The sequence below is a fragment of the Triticum aestivum genome, chromosome 5D, assembly GCF_018294505.1.
Source record: "Triticum aestivum cultivar Chinese Spring chromosome 5D, IWGSC CS RefSeq v2.1, whole genome shotgun sequence".
NCBI lineage: Eukaryota > Viridiplantae > Streptophyta > Magnoliopsida > Poales > Poaceae > Triticum > Triticum aestivum.
In genome coordinates, this window is record NC_057808.1 from 415,163,234 (window position 1) to 415,181,131 (window position 17,898).

General features: G+C 44.3%; 3 protein-coding genes across 3 annotated transcripts; 1 reads left to right on the forward strand and 2 right to left on the reverse strand.

Moving 5' to 3' along the window:
• Positions 1-5,424: 5,424 nt before the first annotated feature.
• Positions 5,425-6,024, reverse strand: LOC123125219 (ubiquitin recognition factor in ER-associated degradation protein 1-like). Its single transcript, XM_044545748.1, has one exon. The coding sequence runs from the start codon at positions 5,995-5,997 to the stop codon at positions 5,425-5,427; it is 573 nt and encodes a 190-aa protein (XP_044401683.1). The 5' UTR covers positions 5,998-6,024.
• An 863-nt stretch (positions 6,025-6,887) lies between these two features.
• On the forward strand, positions 6,888-7,823 carry LOC123122247 (anther-specific protein MZm3-3). Its single transcript, XM_044542401.1, has 3 exons — positions 6,888-7,032; positions 7,208-7,475; positions 7,601-7,823. Exons 1-3 carry the CDS (start codon positions 6,994-6,996, stop codon positions 7,603-7,605), a joined length of 312 nt encoding a protein of 103 aa, XP_044398336.1. The 5' UTR covers positions 6,888-6,993; the 3' UTR covers positions 7,606-7,823.
• Positions 7,824-7,881: 58 nt separating this feature from the next.
• Positions 7,882-13,734, reverse strand: LOC123122246 (plant UBX domain-containing protein 13). The gene is made up of 10 exons (XM_044542399.1): positions 13,495-13,734; positions 12,584-12,645; positions 11,757-12,279; positions 11,560-11,657; positions 11,224-11,458; positions 10,959-11,138; positions 10,716-10,880; positions 9,969-10,112; positions 9,786-9,842; positions 7,882-8,263 (listed from the first exon to the last, which is right to left on the reverse strand). The coding sequence occupies exons 1-10, from the start codon at positions 13,576-13,578 to the stop codon at positions 8,150-8,152; spliced, it is 1,662 nt and encodes a 553-aa protein (XP_044398334.1). The 5' UTR covers positions 13,579-13,734; the 3' UTR covers positions 7,882-8,149.
• Positions 13,735-17,898: the final 4,164 nt, after the last annotated feature.

Consider the following 17,898-nt stretch of genomic DNA (forward strand, 5'->3'; position numbering starts at 1 on the left):
TTGTGTGGCTCATAATTAGAGAGATTTCGATGCACGTGGAGTGCGGATAATGTGGGATTTATTTGTTTTGTTTGAAGCGGTAATACCAGTGATGAATATAAGCACTCGCTACTTGCATATTTTTGGAATGCAGGCCATAGTGGTGGTAACTTAGCCGGTATCATGCATTCAAGACTAGCAAACATGATGATGTGACAAACAATTAGAGAAGAACGAGAAGGTTAGAGTAATATAGGTAGATACTACAGTGCATTATTCTTCTTACCACTGAAAGGACGTCCATCGGCTTCAACATTATTAGTTCAAGTACTTGTCCATGTACCTTTCTTTGATTGAAAGGAAGTACTTGTCCATGTGTGTTCTGCAGTTTCTATGTGGCTAGCTGACGCTGACACTGGCAGCAGTAAGGGAGGGTGGCCTTCACCTGATTTTGATTGCTTGGTACGCTGCCCTTTTGCTAGGGCAGTGAACTGCCTGCCATTTCGTAGACAGCCGCCCGCCCCGCCTTGCTTTTCATTTCATTTCCACGGCACAGTGCCCCATGAACTGTACCTTGACACAGGAGCTGAGTTTTGATTGCCAACGGCGTACGGAACGAGATTCAACAACTTGTTTAACGAGTTCAAGAACGTGCGTGTGACGTACGTCCGATGTATCTCTTGTTTCTAGAAGAGAGGCCGGATGCATTCCAGCCAGTTCGATATACAGGAAACAAACATTGGTCCTTGCAGAATACTGAACAGTCATCTTCGGTAGCCGGCTTCCGCTCGTCCAAGACTTTCCTCGCCGTCTTTAAGGATGCCGGCGAGGAGCGAAAGCAGCATGACTGCCACTCCTAGGACAGGGCCGCTTTGAATTGAACATCACAAAGGATGGCAGCAGATCCAAGATCACCTCGTCAACTGGAAGAGAGACCTGAGATCTTGGCTGCCCGAAATGAAGAAGCCACAACTCTGAAAGACTGAAACCTCCCCTTGAGATCTCAAAACAGAGGCCCCAAACCTCGCTATTCCCTCCCAAACCGTTTAACCCGTTTAAATGGCTCGATTCAGAAGTTATACGTGGTGAGTGATAAAATATTTTTTGTAGTTTGTAAAAATACTCAACCAATGTGCTTGTTTTTTCTTCAAAAGATTATGTTACCAATACATTAATTGCAATGCATGCATGCGTGACCAATAAATAACCAACAACTTTTATCGTGCATTGTAAGTTTTCCCATGCATATGATACTAGTGCCTTAGAACATCTCTAAGAGCAAGTACAATAGAGCTGAGTCAGCGGGCTATAAGAAATAAACTAGTATATTTCTGCTTAGTTGGAGGAAAGAGAAGAGGAGAGAGAAGGTAAGCGGGCTCTTCGTGAAGAGCTAGCTCTATCACGTGCTCCTAGGCACTTTGTGAGAATGAAAGATGGGCCACATAATAAAAAAGTAATACACTCTTTTTATCTACTATTATACATGTTGGCTATAAGATGTGCTGTAGATGACATGACACTGGCTTATATAGCCAGCAGCTGGCTATACTATTAACCATGCTCTAATAGATGATGTAAAATGCATCATCAAATTATGCTTCAAGTAAAACATCACCAAAAAGTAATTTATTACATCACCAAGAACCTCCAACACCAACACATGGTGTGAAATAGAGCACTAGTGCTCCAGTAGGTGATGTAAAATAAGTTAGCGATATTTTTTACCTTCTGTAATTTTTGTCGAACACCTTGTGCACGAGGATGATGAATGGGCGGCCGCTTGTCAGAGCGAAGATGGTAGCCACGCCGGACAGAAAGGCCTATCCTCGCCTTTTTGACACGTGCTGGTTGGGGGCTACCCATAATTTCAGCAACGCGGCACCGGCGACGCTGACCAAAGCAAACGCCGCTCGGCTCGGTCGCGGCGGTTGTGCACCTGCTCATGGTAGCTCCGGCGGCCAAAAGTTCTACTCCGGACGATGGCCACGAGCTGCGGGAGTTATCACGGACGCCAGTTCTCCAGCCAACAGTCGAATCCGCTGAAAGTCTACGTGACAGCGGATCCAAATTGGTGCAGCGGCGGGACCTCCGGCAGACATCCGAGGTGCCGGGGCTGGGGTGGCGGGGTCGTGGTGGACTCGAGGGAGTACGGATGAGCTGCGATCGCAATCTTGTCGGGCGAAATCGTTGGCGGCGGGTCACAATGGACACGGGGGGAGTACGGATGAGCTGCAGTCGCAATCTTGTCTGGTGAAATCGCCGGCGGCAGTGGTCGGGTGCAGTGGCGGATCCAGGACCCAGGCCAGAGGGGCCTGGGCCCGGGGCGTGGAAAAAACTTGCTTCGTTGACTGTAGCATATGGGCACTGTAGGAACACTGTGGCGATACTATAGCAGGCCTAGAGCCCAGGCCTTGGCCCAATCCTAGCTCCGCCCCTGGTCAGGTGGAGGAGCCGGAGCATGGCAGGAATGTTCCGCGCGGCAGTTGGGGCTACGCGTGCAACTACTCGTGTTTTTCTCGAGCGGCACAGGTGATGCAAATTTGCGTCACTTGCTGCCCCATTTTACATCACACCCTACCTCGAGTAAAATAATTTGCATCTACATCATCTATTGGAGCATCGTTTTTGCCCTGTTGTGATGTAAAAAAACTGTTTTTATCATCTACATCGTCTATAGGACATGCTCTAGGTTTGATCACAATGGAAATATCATATACTAGTGTATGATATTACCTTCACGGTGGACAACATCATAACTTGGTATCACAATGACCTCATTTATTGTCATTCATGACACATACTACTACATCGCTTAATATGACACGGTATCATATCATGATACTCAATTCTCTCTTTCCTCATTTAATTGTGTGCCACCTCGGGGCAAATCTCTAGTTGGCATACATGGCACTACCTATAATTCTTTCATTGTAACCAGGATTAATCCTCGCATGCAGCGATTTAATGTACCTCGAAATCTAAACATGCGATGAGGAGCAACAAAAAATAATAATTAGACTTATAAAAAAAATTAAGACAAGCCCTATAAACCGGAAAGGAATGATACATCATACATCTCAAACGTATCTACAATTATTGATTATTTTATACTATTATAATATCACTATTATATAAATTTTATAGCATTTTATATTATTTTCCTAGACTAACCTTTTTAACTTAGTGTCAGTTGTTGTTTTCTACATGTTTTTTATTTATAAAAAATCAATATCTACGGAGGTAAAAAAAACTCTAAGGATTTAATTCTTTGGGGGGCACAAAGTTCCACAAAGCACCATAAGGAGACAAGAGGGGCCACAGGGCATAGGCCGTGCCCCATGGGTGTGGGGCCCCACAGGCCACAAGCACCCCCTTACATCCATTCTTCAAAAAACCCTTCACAAGATTTCTCTCCGGATTTTCCTGTCATCGCAAGTTTCTGTTCCGAGGAGATCCAATCTGGAGGTTGTCCCAGCACTCTGCCGGAGGGGAATCCACCACAGGAGGCTTCTTCATCAACCTTTCTTGCCTCCATTCTTAGTCTTTGGAAGTTGTCGCTTGTAATCTCTTGACTAATTAATGGATTTTCTGATTCAAAGTCCGGCTCGCCTCGAGCCTTTTCCCTAAAAAAACATCTGAAGAATTAGTTTGCAATGAGAAGTAGAATTTTGTTTGACGTTTTTCCTTGTCAACATTCAAAGTCGGGCTCGCCTCGGTATCGCTGAAGGAGCGCCCTCCCAGCCGCAAGTAATGCGCCGGCCCAACTTTCAGGTTAATCCTTTTTTTTCATGTTTCTTCATTTTTTCAACACATATATTCTAAAACATAATTTTCTTCAGAAAATAAATCAAGATTTTGAAAATGTTAACGTGTGTAATCGTTTTTTAGTATAATTTTAAAAAATGTTGATAGCTTGCAAAAAATGTTTTAAGACATTTAGAAAATGATCACGTCTTTCAAAAACACGTACATGGAATTTTGAAAAGAAACTTTTATACAATATACAAAAATGTGCATGTAATTCAAAAAAATGTTAAACATGCATAATTATTTTTCCAATGGTACAAGAAAAATGCATGATTTGTACGAAAAAAAGTATGTATAAAAAATATAGTACTTTTTTTTGCTGGGAAAAAACAAAAATTATTAAACCGATATAAAAATATAAAAAATATAGTATTTTAAAAACTATTAATCCTGTAAGTGAAAGGTGTTAAACCTGTATAAATAATGTTTTAGATGTATACCAAAAATGTAAAATGTGTATGAAAACAAGAGAAATCAAAACATTTTGTCTAAATAATGTTAATCAAGTAGTTTTAAAATGTTAAACATGTACTAAAAATGTAAACATGTATGAAAAATGCTTCAGATATATAGAAAGTATATTATGTGTACGAAAAGTACACATCAGAACTTATATTTCAAAATTGCTAATCATGTATATGAAATGTTAAACCTAAAAAGGAAAAAAAATGTATGCCAAAAATATACAATGTGTCCGAAAACAATAGACATGGAAACCTATAGTTGAAAAAAAAAATCTTGTATTTAAAAAATGTTAAACGTGTATAAGTAAAACTTTAGGGTGTATAAGAAAATTGTACGATGTGTATAAAAAAAATAGACATCAAAGCATATATTAAAAAAAAGGTTTCCATCGAACTCTGGGAATTTTATTACTGGGAGAATATCTTACAGAAACCAATATTCAATGAAAACTTCGTGGAAACCACATTTTAAAGTTTCAAAAAAATCTAAAAAAAATATACAAGATGTTAAGAGGGTGCTGTTTTATTGCCATGTAAAATTTCAATTGAAACACATTGTGAGATGTGAGCTATGAAAAAGACAAATTCAGCCCTGAATAGTGGCATTACTATTTAGAACTATTCAACATTGATTTTGTCTGTCTCATAGCTCACATCACGTAATGTGTTTCAACTTGAAATTTTGTTTGGCAATAAAATATCATCCTCTTAACATCCTGTATTTTTTTCAAAAAAAATTCAAACTTCAAAACATCTATTTCTCGTGGTTTTCACCGGTTTCCACCGAATGATGGTTTTCGTATGATATTCTCCCTTTAGTACTTAACAGCGATCCAGTTACAATCAGCCACATGGCTGTCAACTAGAAAGACAAGGCTCTTATCAAGATAAACTTCTCAAATATGCAATATGTAAGCTAACTTAGCAAATTGATCAGCAACTCTATTGTTGTCCCGGCTTACATGGCGGATCAACAAAGAAGAAAAGCTAGAAGATTTATTGAGCGAGAATTTTGTTGTGTACTAAAAAATGTTAAACATTTATAAAATTGTTTCGGATATATTGTACGATGTTTAGGAAAAAAATTAGACATCAAAACATATATTTGAAAAATGTTAATCATATATATATATATATATATATATATATATATATATGAAAAATATATATATGATTAACATTTTTTGATCACTTTCTTCTTCGCCATCTTGGGGCCGGGAGGTGGCACCGCCACCGAGCCGCGGCCGCCGAAGAACCGAAGCACATGCTCACTAGAACTCTTCCCCTTGCCCGAAGAACCCGCCACAGGCGCCGGCGTCTGCTCCACGGGCTTGCCGTCCATCCTCATGCCGACGCCGACGAACCGCCGCTCGCCGCCGTGGGCGCAGTCTTGGCATGGGGCGGCGGCGACTTTCGCTGGCACCGGAGCAGGAGGCTGCACGTAGTCGAGCGGCGTCGAGAAGTCGACCTCGCAGTCGGTCTCGAGGGTGGACACGGCGTCGGCGGGCTTGGCCTCGACGACGTCGAGGAGGTACCGCCTGTCCCCCTCGGCGACGGCGATCGTGTCGCCGACCGTCACGCACGGCGTGTTCAGTCTGACGTTGAACTCGAGCAGCTGCTTGAGGTCCTTGGCTCCCAGAAAATCCATGGTGTGCGGCCGCAGCTTGACGGAGGTGGCCTTTGGGAGCGACGTGCTGGTCATGAGCACCAGGTCGTCCTCCTCCAGCCCGAGCCGCGCCATGGTCATGTATTTTAAAAAACTAAACGTGTTTTAAAGAAAAGATCTTGACGTATAGCAAAAATATACAATGTGTACGAAAATAAATGGATATCAAAATATATATCTGAAAACAATTTTTTTTAAACGTTAAACGCATGTTAAAAAATGTTATTGATGTATACGAGAAATCTACAACCGTAAGGAAATGTAGACATGCATTGAAAAATAAAGAAAAAAAGTAAAGTAGGAAAAACAAAGAAAACTGAAGAGAAAAAGGAAAAGAAAATAGGAAAAACGGAGAAAACCCTAGTGCAAAAAAGAAACAAAGAAAACAGGGGGGAAAAGGAAGAAATCTGTTAAAACCGAGAAAGAAATGAAGAGAACCAATAAAAAACAAAGAAAACAGAAAAAAAAAAAAAGAGACAGTGGCGAAACAAAGAAAAGTGAAGATTATTCGCAAAAAAACGAAACAAAGGAAACTGAAGGAGACAGAAAAAAGAAACGAAAATGAAGAAAGACCCGAAGAAAAGCAGAACGAGCGAACGAACTGAGAAAATAGGCCGCCCCAACTGAGAAAATGGAGAAAGCCTTTGGCGAGCGTATCTTACAGCTCGCTATAAGCGAGATATAGCTGCTGTGCATGCTAGCGGCGGCCCCCTCCTCTCTTCCTGCCGTGGTAGGCCTTGTCTCCGGCCCATCTCCCAAGCCGCTCGCGCGAGCGAACGATCAGCTCGCCTCGCCGGGAGCAGGCACGCGACGGGCGTTCGTTCGGTTGGGTCAGCCTCACACCCTTGCCGTGCCCCGCTTCTCCTCCCGCCCGGCGCCGATGGGAGCACCGCTGCGTGCGTAGCGTAGGTGAGCAACGCAATACCCGCCGCCTCCCAACCTCACACCTCCGTCGCCGGGCCTATAAAATCACGCCCTCCGGCAGCAGCACCACCACCACACCGCGCCACAAACCACACACGCACACACGAACGCTCAAGCTAGCAGCGCGCGCACCGAGCCGGCGACGCGACGACGATGGAGGTGACCACGGCCCCGCTGCCGCAGCCGCGCGCCCTGGCGGCCAGTGGCGTAGCTAGCCCAACATGCCAGGGTGGTCCACCAATGCAAAATATTCACATAAATATATTTATTTATTATAAAAATATATTTTTCTCTATGCTATATATATTATGGGGAAATTCCAGGGTGGTCCATGGACCACCCTGTCCACCCCCTAGATACGCCACTGCTGGCGGCCCTCCTCGTCCTGGTGCTTCTCATCACGCTGGGCGGCGCGGCGGAGGCGCAGCCGCCGCTGGGCACCTGCGGCGCGCAGCTGAGCCAGCTGGCCCCGTGCGCGCGGTACAGCGTGCCGCCGCTGCCGGGGCAGGCGCTCCCGGCGCCCGGGCCGGAGTGCTGCTCCGCTCTGGGGTCCGTGTCCCGCGACTGCGCCTGCGGCGCCATCGACATCATCAACAGCCTCCCCGCCAAGTGCGGCCTCCCGCGCGTCTCCTGCCGTAAGACCCCCTCCAACACTCCACGCTCACTCATCCATGCGCTGCGTTCGTTCTTTTTGCCTGCAAATATGTAGCTGAACTGACGCACTCCCGGTTGTTTTCTCCTATGAATGCTGCTGCTGCAGGGTGATCGCTCGCTACCTGGCTCCATGCAAGAAGAGGAAGAACTGAAGAAGACGATGATGAATAAGAGCTCGATGGTCGGAGCAACCATCTTGAGTAGTAGTAGCAGTGCCTAGTAGCTGTCCGGTTCGTCTAGATCGATCCCCTGTGGCCATTAGAGGCTCTCATGTCTGTTGGCATCTGTTAAAGGTCAGATTTAATAATAATGGAACCAATTTGCACCGACGGTCCTTCCAGACACGAACACATAATGAACCCACAATGAAACCAAGGCATCTTTCGCTCTCTGAAACGAACAATGATTATCACTGCGCTAGCACGCATTCATAACCAACCAAATATCCTGAATCCGTTGCTGATCACTGTTTTATACCCTACATATTACTAAAGCGATGCGAACCGTTCCACATCGCAAAAAGAACACAGTTTCAACTCTTCGACACAGACCAATTTTAGATTCCCTAGTAAAAGCCATATGCAAGTATAGACATGTAAAACCCCAACCCAGTCTCAGATGGTGGTATCCCTAGGTGTGGCTGAATCTTTTTTCCCTAATCAGTAATCTGCTCTATAAATAAGGCTTCCTGCTTGCTTGTTAACCCGAGATCAGTAAATGATTGGTCGCCGTCAGCAGTGGTAAAAGCACGCCTGGGGTATGTCCTTACCTGCAAGACACACAACGCTAAATATGAGACCGGATGCCAGTAAAGAGTCGAGCAGTTTAATGCTAAAATACAGAGCAATGTAAAACCGACACCCACAAAAACTAAATGAAAACAAATTAAAAGTTGCAATATTTCCACACTTGAAGTTACATTTGAACAGCTAATTTGAGACAGAGGGAGTACCTATGTTCTTTGTGTTATTACCACTAGATATACTTGAACGTATCTAGAGTAAAAAAACGGACATATATGGTCTCTGGAACAGATGAACTGACAAAATGCGAAGGAACAGGGGGGAAATCATAGAACCACCGGGTCCAAATGGTTTCCCAAGTGCTGCTCAGTGCGGTCAACTACAATATTTCGATGGATGAAATATGCACTACCAATACTACAATCAACTGGCAGAAAAAGCACAATATAACTTTCAACACTGCTTAAATCAAACATCTGTCGTGGACTGTCCTCAAAAAGGAAATTAGAGACACTGCACCAACATGAACAGTGCCAGAGAAGCAATGCTCCAGTCTGCAGTCTGCACTGCATAAGAATGATCTCCCCTTGACAGCACATAGCAGCCAGAGCAGCAAATACCACTATCAGGTGTTAGCTAATATGACCGGAGCTTGATGTATAATGTACTCAACAGTGAGCATGAAGTTACGGAAGCATAAAACTTGTTGGCACGGCACATACACATCCTCCTACAATCACTGTCAATCCTTTCTCTTGCTTCTAAAATTTCTCAATGAGTGCAAAATTTGCATAGTCCTGCTAGTCTGCCGCACCATGTAACTTGAAATGTTCATTATGAGAACTAAGAATATCCCATTTTGTAGTGATCCTTAGAATGTGTTAGTTATAGGAACGCAAAGACACCAAAGTCATCCCAAAGCTCAAGAATGAATTTGGTAATCTGTAAATGCTTCTCCCTAGAGAGCCACATGATTCATGCATAATTATAGTAATCAAAATGCTACAGAAACTTACATAAAATTACCACGCATAGGTCAAGGAATACTAGCAGGTTACCTCAAGAAAATAAGATTCTAAACTACGCAGACGCTGGATTGAGAAAATTCGACAAAGTACACAGCAAGCAAAACTAATCTGCTCTTGAGATCATATGAACCCATTATTTTATTTTATTTGAAACGAGGCAAAAGCTTTGCCTATTCCATTAATTAGGAAAAAGGTTGTTGCGTTAACTGCGGACAACCAGGCGAAAACAGGAACATAGAGCCGAACCAGCATCCTACTTGCCGACAACACAACAAGCTCAGCAAAAAGACAGGGCCGAACCCACTATTGGTTTGGGTAGCTCAGGAAATTATATATTATCACGCACGTGACTGCTAGTGCCTGACATACCAGTCAATAAGGAAGAACACTAGGTTGCACTCATTTTTTCAATAAGGAAGAACACTAGGTTGCACTCATTTTTATTAAGACAATTTCCTCTACATGAGAGTATGCATATGAAATATTATAAAATAAGAAAAATATAACACTAGAGAATTACCAGTCTGTAGGTTTCTGGCTTGCAAGTCCTGCCAACGTCTAAGAAATCAAAAAGGGACTGCAAGCAAACCAGCATGTCAGAGGCACGTATTAGTGGCAAGAGGCAAGTATAAATGAACCCCTCTTTTCTGGAATCTGGCAGGTCAAAAGCAGTTTTTTTTATTGAAGTTCAAAAGCAGCTTACCTTGAATTTATCAGATTTTAAAAAGCGACGCCCCTGTCGACTACCGTCAGGCATGCGAACTACAAGTGTTATAACACCTTCTTTGTCTGAAGGTGGCTCCAATGGCAATGATGCTTCTTTGGCGGCAAGATTGGACTCAAGCTCCTGTTTACATAAAACATCAGAAACAGCATAACTGGCAGATCCCCAACAACGCCAGGTAATGAACTTATGATAAATAATTATAAATATCAAGCATGGAACAACAGAAGCAAAGAGCTTAGTTATCCTATTGGATATGTTTAGTTCATATAGCTACAGTTTGCCAAACTTTGCCAAGAGTGCGTCAGCTGTTTGTGGCTAATGTTTGTTTCGCTGCCACAGCTGTGGCATGCCACACTTTCTAAGCAGCCAGCCCCAGCTATCAGACTCGTTTTGCCAAATCTTGCCATGGTTGTGGCGACCAATTATCGCCATGCCTTTTGTGGCTTGTCATAGTTCAGCATGAAAAGTCTTGCAACAGCTATCGACCAAACATGGCCAAAGTTTTCTTGAAAGATACTACTGCACATCATATCTACAGGCAACCAAACCTATAATAAGACCACTGTAAGTCTGTAACATAACATAAGCTTAAACACTAGAATTTTTTCAAGTAAAATAAGTTTCATCTGACCACAGTAGTGATCGTTATCTACCATACACATACTGGAAAAACTGTTAATTATCATCCAATTGTATTTCGAATTAACTGTAACAGAAAGGTACCTCTTTCTCAAGTTGCATTTTACGCTGTTCCTCCTCCTCTTGCCTTTGTTTCTCAAGAGCAGCTTCTCTTGCGGCAGCTTCTTCCAGCAGTCGGAGCTCAGCTTCTTGTAGAGTCTTCATCTCCTTTTCTTGATCAGCTTGGAGCGATGCAAGGTACTCATCATCCTGTAATAAAACATTCTGGAAGTTACCATCCAATATTTTTTGCATTTAGCAACAATGTATAAGGCTTCAACTTCAAACCTGCTGCTCTCGTAATAACCGTTGTTCAGTCAATTCTGGTGGTGGAGAGTGCACTACTTGGGGATAATGACTCGAGCTCGCATGAGATAATGGATATGTTGGTGCTTCAGGAATTCCACCAAACATTGCAGCCTCAAGCATAACAGCTTCATCATGTTCCTCAGAAGAAATGCCACCCCACTTTCCAGAAGAAGAATTGTGAGCAATGACAATGAATAATACCGTTAAGTGCTTAGTATTAAGGTACAGATCAAGGCTACAATACCTCCGATGGGAAATCAGTTCTGTTATACTGGCGATCATGGTTTTGAGGCTGCGAACTTGAGGGAGGACTATCACCTGGGAGAACAGGTTCCGTTGACTCTGCGTCTCCAGCAGGGATGCGCCTAGAACGACGTCTAACTAATGGCTCTTCTTCAACATCATCGGTCTCCTCATCTGAGCTCTCTTCATCTGCTGGTTGCATAGTTGTTCCACCCCTCCCTGTACCTAATTCTTGCCTCCAAATAGGAAGAAAACGTAAAATAGATAAATTTCTATTAGCCTACCGCAGTAAGGTAACCTAAGGATGAAGAGCAAGAGGGTACAAGTTAATATTCACCTTCTCACTGTTCCAGCTGCAATTTCCATGTCTTCATCAGATAAATGATCTTCCAAGTTTATTCCACCAATATGTCGAGTCCGTTCTTGCTCTGCTGCCTGATATTTATTTAAAATTAAGGTAAAGCAAGACTCATCAAGCTCATCCTAACCTATCCCTGTGGGTAGAGACTGAGACAGAGAAAGAGAACAGCTTACGTTTGCCAGTTCTTCAGCCTCTCTTTTTGAAGCTTCAATTGCAGCCCGAATCATTTCCTCTTCTATGTCATTGTCTGTGACATGAACTAGTGGAGGAGCAGTTGGCAGAGGATTTGGCTGCGGTGCATTGCTACGGATACTAGCATGCTGAGAAGACAGCCCAGATGACAACTCCTCATCGTCATCATCGATTATGATAGTCTCACGAACTTCTGGTCCATATGAAGACCCGTGTCCAGTGGCATTCCCAACAACAGAAGCCTGACCAGAAGGACCCATTTGAATGTTGTTGTCATTAACTTCATTAGTTGTCTCTCTAGGGTGCGGACCTTGTGCATCACGATTGAGAGTACCAGCAGAACCAACACTATCAAAAAACATTTGCTGGAAATTGGGATCCATTAGTGCAAAAGGGTCGTGCAGAGCTTCAGGGAACAACGGTCTTTGAAACGTGTTATCAAGTGGTCCGTCCAGCTCCATATCATCATGATTAACAGGTGGAATACTTTGATTGATTGGGTTCCTGAAAAACAGAAACACATCAATTATCTGCTCTAGTTCAACATGGTATCTGGAGGGTAACTGTCCTGCCTCTGATCCAGTTTACTTGTCACTTTAGCTAAATGCACATAGAACAAGTAATTGGTGATTTAAACTTTGATACAGCCTATCCATATTAATTGTGTGTAGCTCTTTACAACCAATAAGCAATCTATAGGGATATTGGAGGGAAAGTTCAGAAAACCAAAATAAAAAGGAAAATTTGCAAACCAGAAGTACTTTGGAATTATCTGAAGAAAATGTGCTGGAAAAACTGAAATACGTACACTGTGCTATCTCCTTCAGTGAAGTGTGCATTGACTGCCTGATTGAGGTCACCAGCATGTTCCTGTGTGCCATTTATCAAAAAAAAAAGCACTGTGATTAAATATATAGATGACATCGATGGTAGAATGATGCACTTTCTTTTCGCGGCAACAGAATGTTGCACTTGAACAATCAATTTGGAGGCGATGCCCTAGAAGATTTGCGAACCACAGGCATTCACAGGGTGATTTCAGAAATAAGATGACCATTTGAAGATAACATGGTACCCCAACTGGTATCTGTGCTCTGAGTTAAACTTTGGAAATATCAAGTCTAGCACAACTGGATGAGACCAGACATAGTCAACAGGGTAACTAGGAAATTATTACAATGTAGTACCTGCTTGTGAAATTCAAATTCCTGAAGCTAGACGAACAAGTACAGGGGGGAATCCACTAAATCTACAAGCCTAGCATCCAGATGAGCCAAGCAATTCTGTTTTATTTTTAGATTATTAGTGAACCCCGCACCACATTCCAACTAAGAGACCGCCGAACAATTCGTCTCGAGTTGTAACTGCAAATCGGGGGTTATGTGACCAAATTGGGCTCTTACCAAAACCATACTGCTTTGAGTAAACGAAGGCAGCAAGGGGACAAAGACACGCCACGAGACTGCTGAGGTAATTCCATTCCATAACTGCACTAGCAGAACAGCGACGCAGGGATTCGCCAACAAATCGGGCCACCTCAACCCACCACGCGCAGACCCCTTCCCCGGCCCAAACAAGTGAACTAAAACCTAGCACCGAGCGATCCATACCCGGCGCGACCAAATCCGCCGCGCGAGCCCAGCCGATTGCGCTAGATTGGGCGGGCGCCTGAACCAAAAAACTGGGCAGGAAGAGGAGGGGAGGGGGTTTGGGCGATACCTCGAGCTTGCGGATGGCGACGGCCTCGTCGGCGCCGGTGATGCTGATGAAGGTGTCGATCGCCTCCTGCTGCGGCCTCGCCATGGCGGGCGCCGGGGGAGGAGGGTTTGGACGCGACGCTCTCACGCAGGGGAAGGGGGAGAGGAGAGAAGATGAGCGTGTGGGAGAAGCCAAACTCGGAGGCTCAAGAAGGGAGGAGCGTTCTGTCTGTCACGTGGTGGCCGGTGAGCCATGGCCAGGGGTGACTGCTTTCCTAGGGTCAGAAACTCTTTTTCCCTAATTTTTTTGGTTTATGAAATGGTAAACTATTCTAATCGGGCAACCGGCTAGGGCTTGCCCCGGTCGCAGTCCCCCTACGCAGTCACGTGTTCGGTTGGGGCCCACCCACACCACCCGCGTCGCTTCCTTCCATACCCTTTCACATGTTTTCAACCTTCATGTGGCGATGCTGGAACCGGCACTGGCGAAGCTGCGACCGGGAGATGGTTTTGCTAGGACTGACAAGCGTGACAATTTGCTGGAACTGGCGAGGCCGGGAGCTACAACCTTCGAGTCAGGGAGCTGCAAAACACTCGACGTCATGCTCTCTCGTCAACAGGATGCTGCAACCAGCGCGGCTGGATGCTGGGATTGAACGGCGTGGATGTTACGTGCAGAGCTTGCGTGGGCGTGGTGTGTTGGAACCTTTCCGGTATGGATGCTATGTGTGGGAGCTCTCGGTGCTGGAACGGGCCGGCTACGACGTTGCGGAGTCACGGCAAGGCGTGTAGCGAGCGCGACGCCGGCGAGCTTGGAGGCGGAGCGTGTTGAGGGGTCGGGGCACTCTCTGCCAGCAATCGACGGTGACCAGTGAAGAGGACGATATGACAGGGTGCACAACTCGTTGTTTTGCCCAGCATCCAGATGCGCTAGCGCATGGGATCTTGTCGGTGGGCTGTGTTGCGGGGCCGATGGTTGTGTTGTGCTGCGGGGTGTGCACGTTGACTCAAGATGGGAAAAACTGAGCAGGAAGGATGGTACGATGGGGAATGAAGACCATCGAACGGCTACACATGGGGGCATCTGATTGTTCGCGTGCGACTGGCCTTGGCTTTCAGCCGGTCGACCGGTGCAGAGTGTCGCCCTTATGAAAATTGGGCTAATTTCCTTTCTCGACTTGTGCAAAGTCGACTAGCCTTGGCTTTCCGCCGGTCGACCGGCGCAGAGTGTCGCCCTTATGAAACTTGGGCTAATTTCCTTTCTCGACTTGTGCAAAGTCGACTAGCCTTGGCATGCAACCGGAAAGGCATCAAACTCTGTTATGATACATCGGTGATGTCGATCCAGAGGGACCGACAACGCGAAGAAGAAGAAGGTGTTATACCGGGGTTATGGATGGCACCACAAAGCACTGCATATCCTGATCATAAAGATTCAGGAGACACAGGCTCACAAGACCCTCATGGAGTCGCCAAAAACGTCAACAACTTGCTGGGTAGGGTAGGAGGTCACCAGAGTGCCAAAAGGCTAGCATGTCTCCGTCACCTCCCCAAACAGACGACGTGCGCAACCAAACTCTAATCTCATTAGCTTGTCAACATTGTCCAGAGGAGCGCCAACGCTTCTCAAGGGTGTCGCCACAGGAGGATTGAATGGTGAGTTGGTGACCACATGTCTTATTAGTGTCAACAGAAATTTTCCTTGGGGTGAGGGTACGAGTCCCACCGAATCCACTCGGAGCTTTATATAATTTTTAAACGCACTTTTGAAATAGTTAACTGTATCTTTGCGTTACGATATATATGAAGGAAATATGTCCTAGAGGCAATAATAAAATTGTTATTTATATTTTCTTATGTCATGATAAATGTTTATTATTCATGCTAGAATTGTATTAATCGGAAACTTGATACATGTGTGAATACATAGACAAAACACAGTGTCCCTAGTATGCCTCTACTAGACTAGCTCGTTAATCAAAGATGGTTAAGTTTCCTGACCATAGACATGTGTTGTCATTTGATGAACGGGATCACATCATTAGGATAATGATGTGATGGACAAGACCCATCCGTTAGCTTAGCATAATGATCGTTAAGTTTTATTGCTATTGCTTTCTTCATGACTTATACATATTCCTTTGACTATGAGATTATGTAACTCCCGAATACTGGAGGAATACCTTGTGTGTTATCAAACGTCACAACATAACTGGGTGATTATAAAGATGCTCTACAGGTATCTCCGAAGGTGTTTGTTGGGTTGGCATAGATCAAGATTAGGATTTGTCACTCCGAGTATCAGAGAGGTATCTCTGGGCCCTCTCGGTAATGCACATCATGATAAGCCTTGCAAGCAATGTGACTAATGAGTTAGTTGCGGGATGATGCATTACGGAACGAGTAAAGAGACTTGCCGGTAATGAGATTGAACTAGGTATGAAGATACCGACAACTGAATCTCAAGCAAGTAACATACCGATGACAAAGGGAATGACGTATGTTGTTATTACAGTTTGACCGATAAAGATCTTCGTCGAATATGTGGGAGCCAATATGAGCATCCAGGTTCCGCTATTGGTTATTGACCGGAGAGGTGTCTCGGTCATGGATTGATACGTCTCCAATGTATCTACTTTTCCTAACGCTTTTTCTCTTGTTTTGGACTCTAATTTGCATGATTTGAATGAAACTAACCCTAGACTGACGCTATTTTCAGCAGAACTACCATGGTGTTGTTTTTGTGCAGAAATAAAAGTTCTCGGAATGGAACGAAACTTTGCGAGGAATTTTTATACAATAAATAAGAATTTCTGGAGCCAAGACCTACCGGAGAGGGCCCCCTGGGTGGGCACAACCCACCAGGGCGCGCCCCCTCTCCTGGCGCGCCCAGGTGGGTTGTCCCCACCTGGTGGCCCCGCGGACCCTGAAATCGACGCTATAAAATCCTATTTTTCCAGAAAATAATCAGGGAGAAAGAATTATCGCAATCCACGAGACGGAGCCGCCGTCACCTCATGTTCTTCATCGGGAGGCCAGATCTGGAGTCCGTTTGGGGCTTCGGAGAGGGGATCCTCGTTCTTCATCATCACCAACCCTTCTCCATCGCCAATTCCATGATGCTCCCCACCGGGAGTGAGTAATTCCTTCATAGGCTCGCTGGTCGGTGAGGAGTTGGATGAGATTCATCATGTAATCGAGTTAGTTTTGTTAGGGCTTGATCCCTAGTATCCACTATGTTCTAAGATTGATGTTGCTATGACTTTGCCATGCTTAATGCTTGTCACTTTGGGCCCAGGTGCCATGAACTCAGATATGAACCGTTTATGTTATCATAATTATATGCATGTTTTAGATCCGATCTTTCAAGTTATAGTCACCTACTACGTGTTATGATCCGGTAACCCGGGAGTGACAGAAACCGGGACTTCTTCCGGTGATGACCGTAGTTTCAGGAGTTCATGTATTCACTATGTGTTAATGCTTTGTTCCAATTCTCTATTAAAAGGAGGCCTTAATATCCCTTAGTTTCCAATATGGACCCCGTTGCCACGGGAGGGTAGGGCAAAAGATGTCATGCAAGTTCTTTCCATAAGCATGTATGACTATTTACGGAATACATGCCTACATTATATTGACGAACTGGAGCTAGTGTCGTATCGCCCTAGGTTATAACTGTCTCATGATGAATATCATCCAACAAGTCACCGATCCAATGCCTACGAATTTATCTTATATTGTTTCTGCTAAGTTACTACTGCTATCATCACGGTTACACTTGCTACAAAATTACTGCTATCACTATTACCGTTACCTTTGCTACTGTCACTACTATCAACACTATCATATTACTTTGCTACTGATCACTTTGCTGTGGATAATTAATCTCCAGGTGTGGTTGAATTGACAACTCAGCTGCTAATACCTTCAAATATTCTTTGGCTCCCCTTGTGTCGAAACTATAAATTTGGGTTGAATACTCTACCCTCGAAAACTGTTGTGATCCCCTATACTTGTGGGTTATCAAGACCTTTTTCTGGCGCCGTTGCCGGGGAGCATAGCTATATTTGTTGAGTCACTTGGGATTATTATCAATTTATCACTATGAAGAATCTGAAGGATCCTAAGACTAAGATATTTCCCTCAAGGACGAGGGGAGGTAAGGAACTGCCATCCAGTTCTGCTTTAGATTCACCTTCTGTTATGAGTAAACATGCTATTAATTCTGATATGTCGCAAGTTATTGACGATGCTACTTCTGCTATGGATAATGCTTATGATGATGCTAGTACCTTGCTTGATAATGATGATGTGCCACTTGGTGATTTTCTTGATGCACAAATTGCTAGAGTAATACAACATGATGTTGTTGAATCTGATGATGAGCTTGAAACTGAATCTCTTGAAACACCTACTAGAACTAGCC

What these genes read in the sequence shown, in the direction of transcription:
- LOC123122246 (XM_044542399.1), bottom strand. Translation starts at nt 13,578, where the DNA reads ATGGCGAGGCCGCAGCAGGAGGCGATCGACACCTTCATCAGCATCACC. An exon ending in AAATGCAACTTGAGAAAGAG is followed by an intron (nt 10,113 to 10,715) that starts GTACCTTTCTGT and finishes TTATGTAAACAG; the next exon opens with GAGCTTGAGTCCAATCTTGC. An exon ending in TAAAATCTGATAAATTCAAG is followed by an intron (nt 9,843 to 9,968) that starts GTAAGCTGCTTT and finishes GTTTGCTTGCAG; the next exon opens with TCCCTTTTTGATTTCTTAGA.
- LOC123122247 (XM_044542401.1), top strand. Translation starts at nt 6,994, where the DNA reads ATGGAGGTGACCACGGCCCCGCTGCCGCAGCCGCGCGCC. An exon ending in CGCTGCCGCAGCCGCGCGCC is followed by an intron (nt 7,033 to 7,207) that starts CTGGCGGCCAGT and finishes GATACGCCACTG; the next exon opens with CTGGCGGCCCTCCTCGTCCT.
- LOC123125219 (XM_044545748.1), bottom strand. Translation starts at nt 5,997, where the DNA reads ATGACCATGGCGCGGCTCGGGCTGGAGGAGGACGACCTGGTGCTCATG.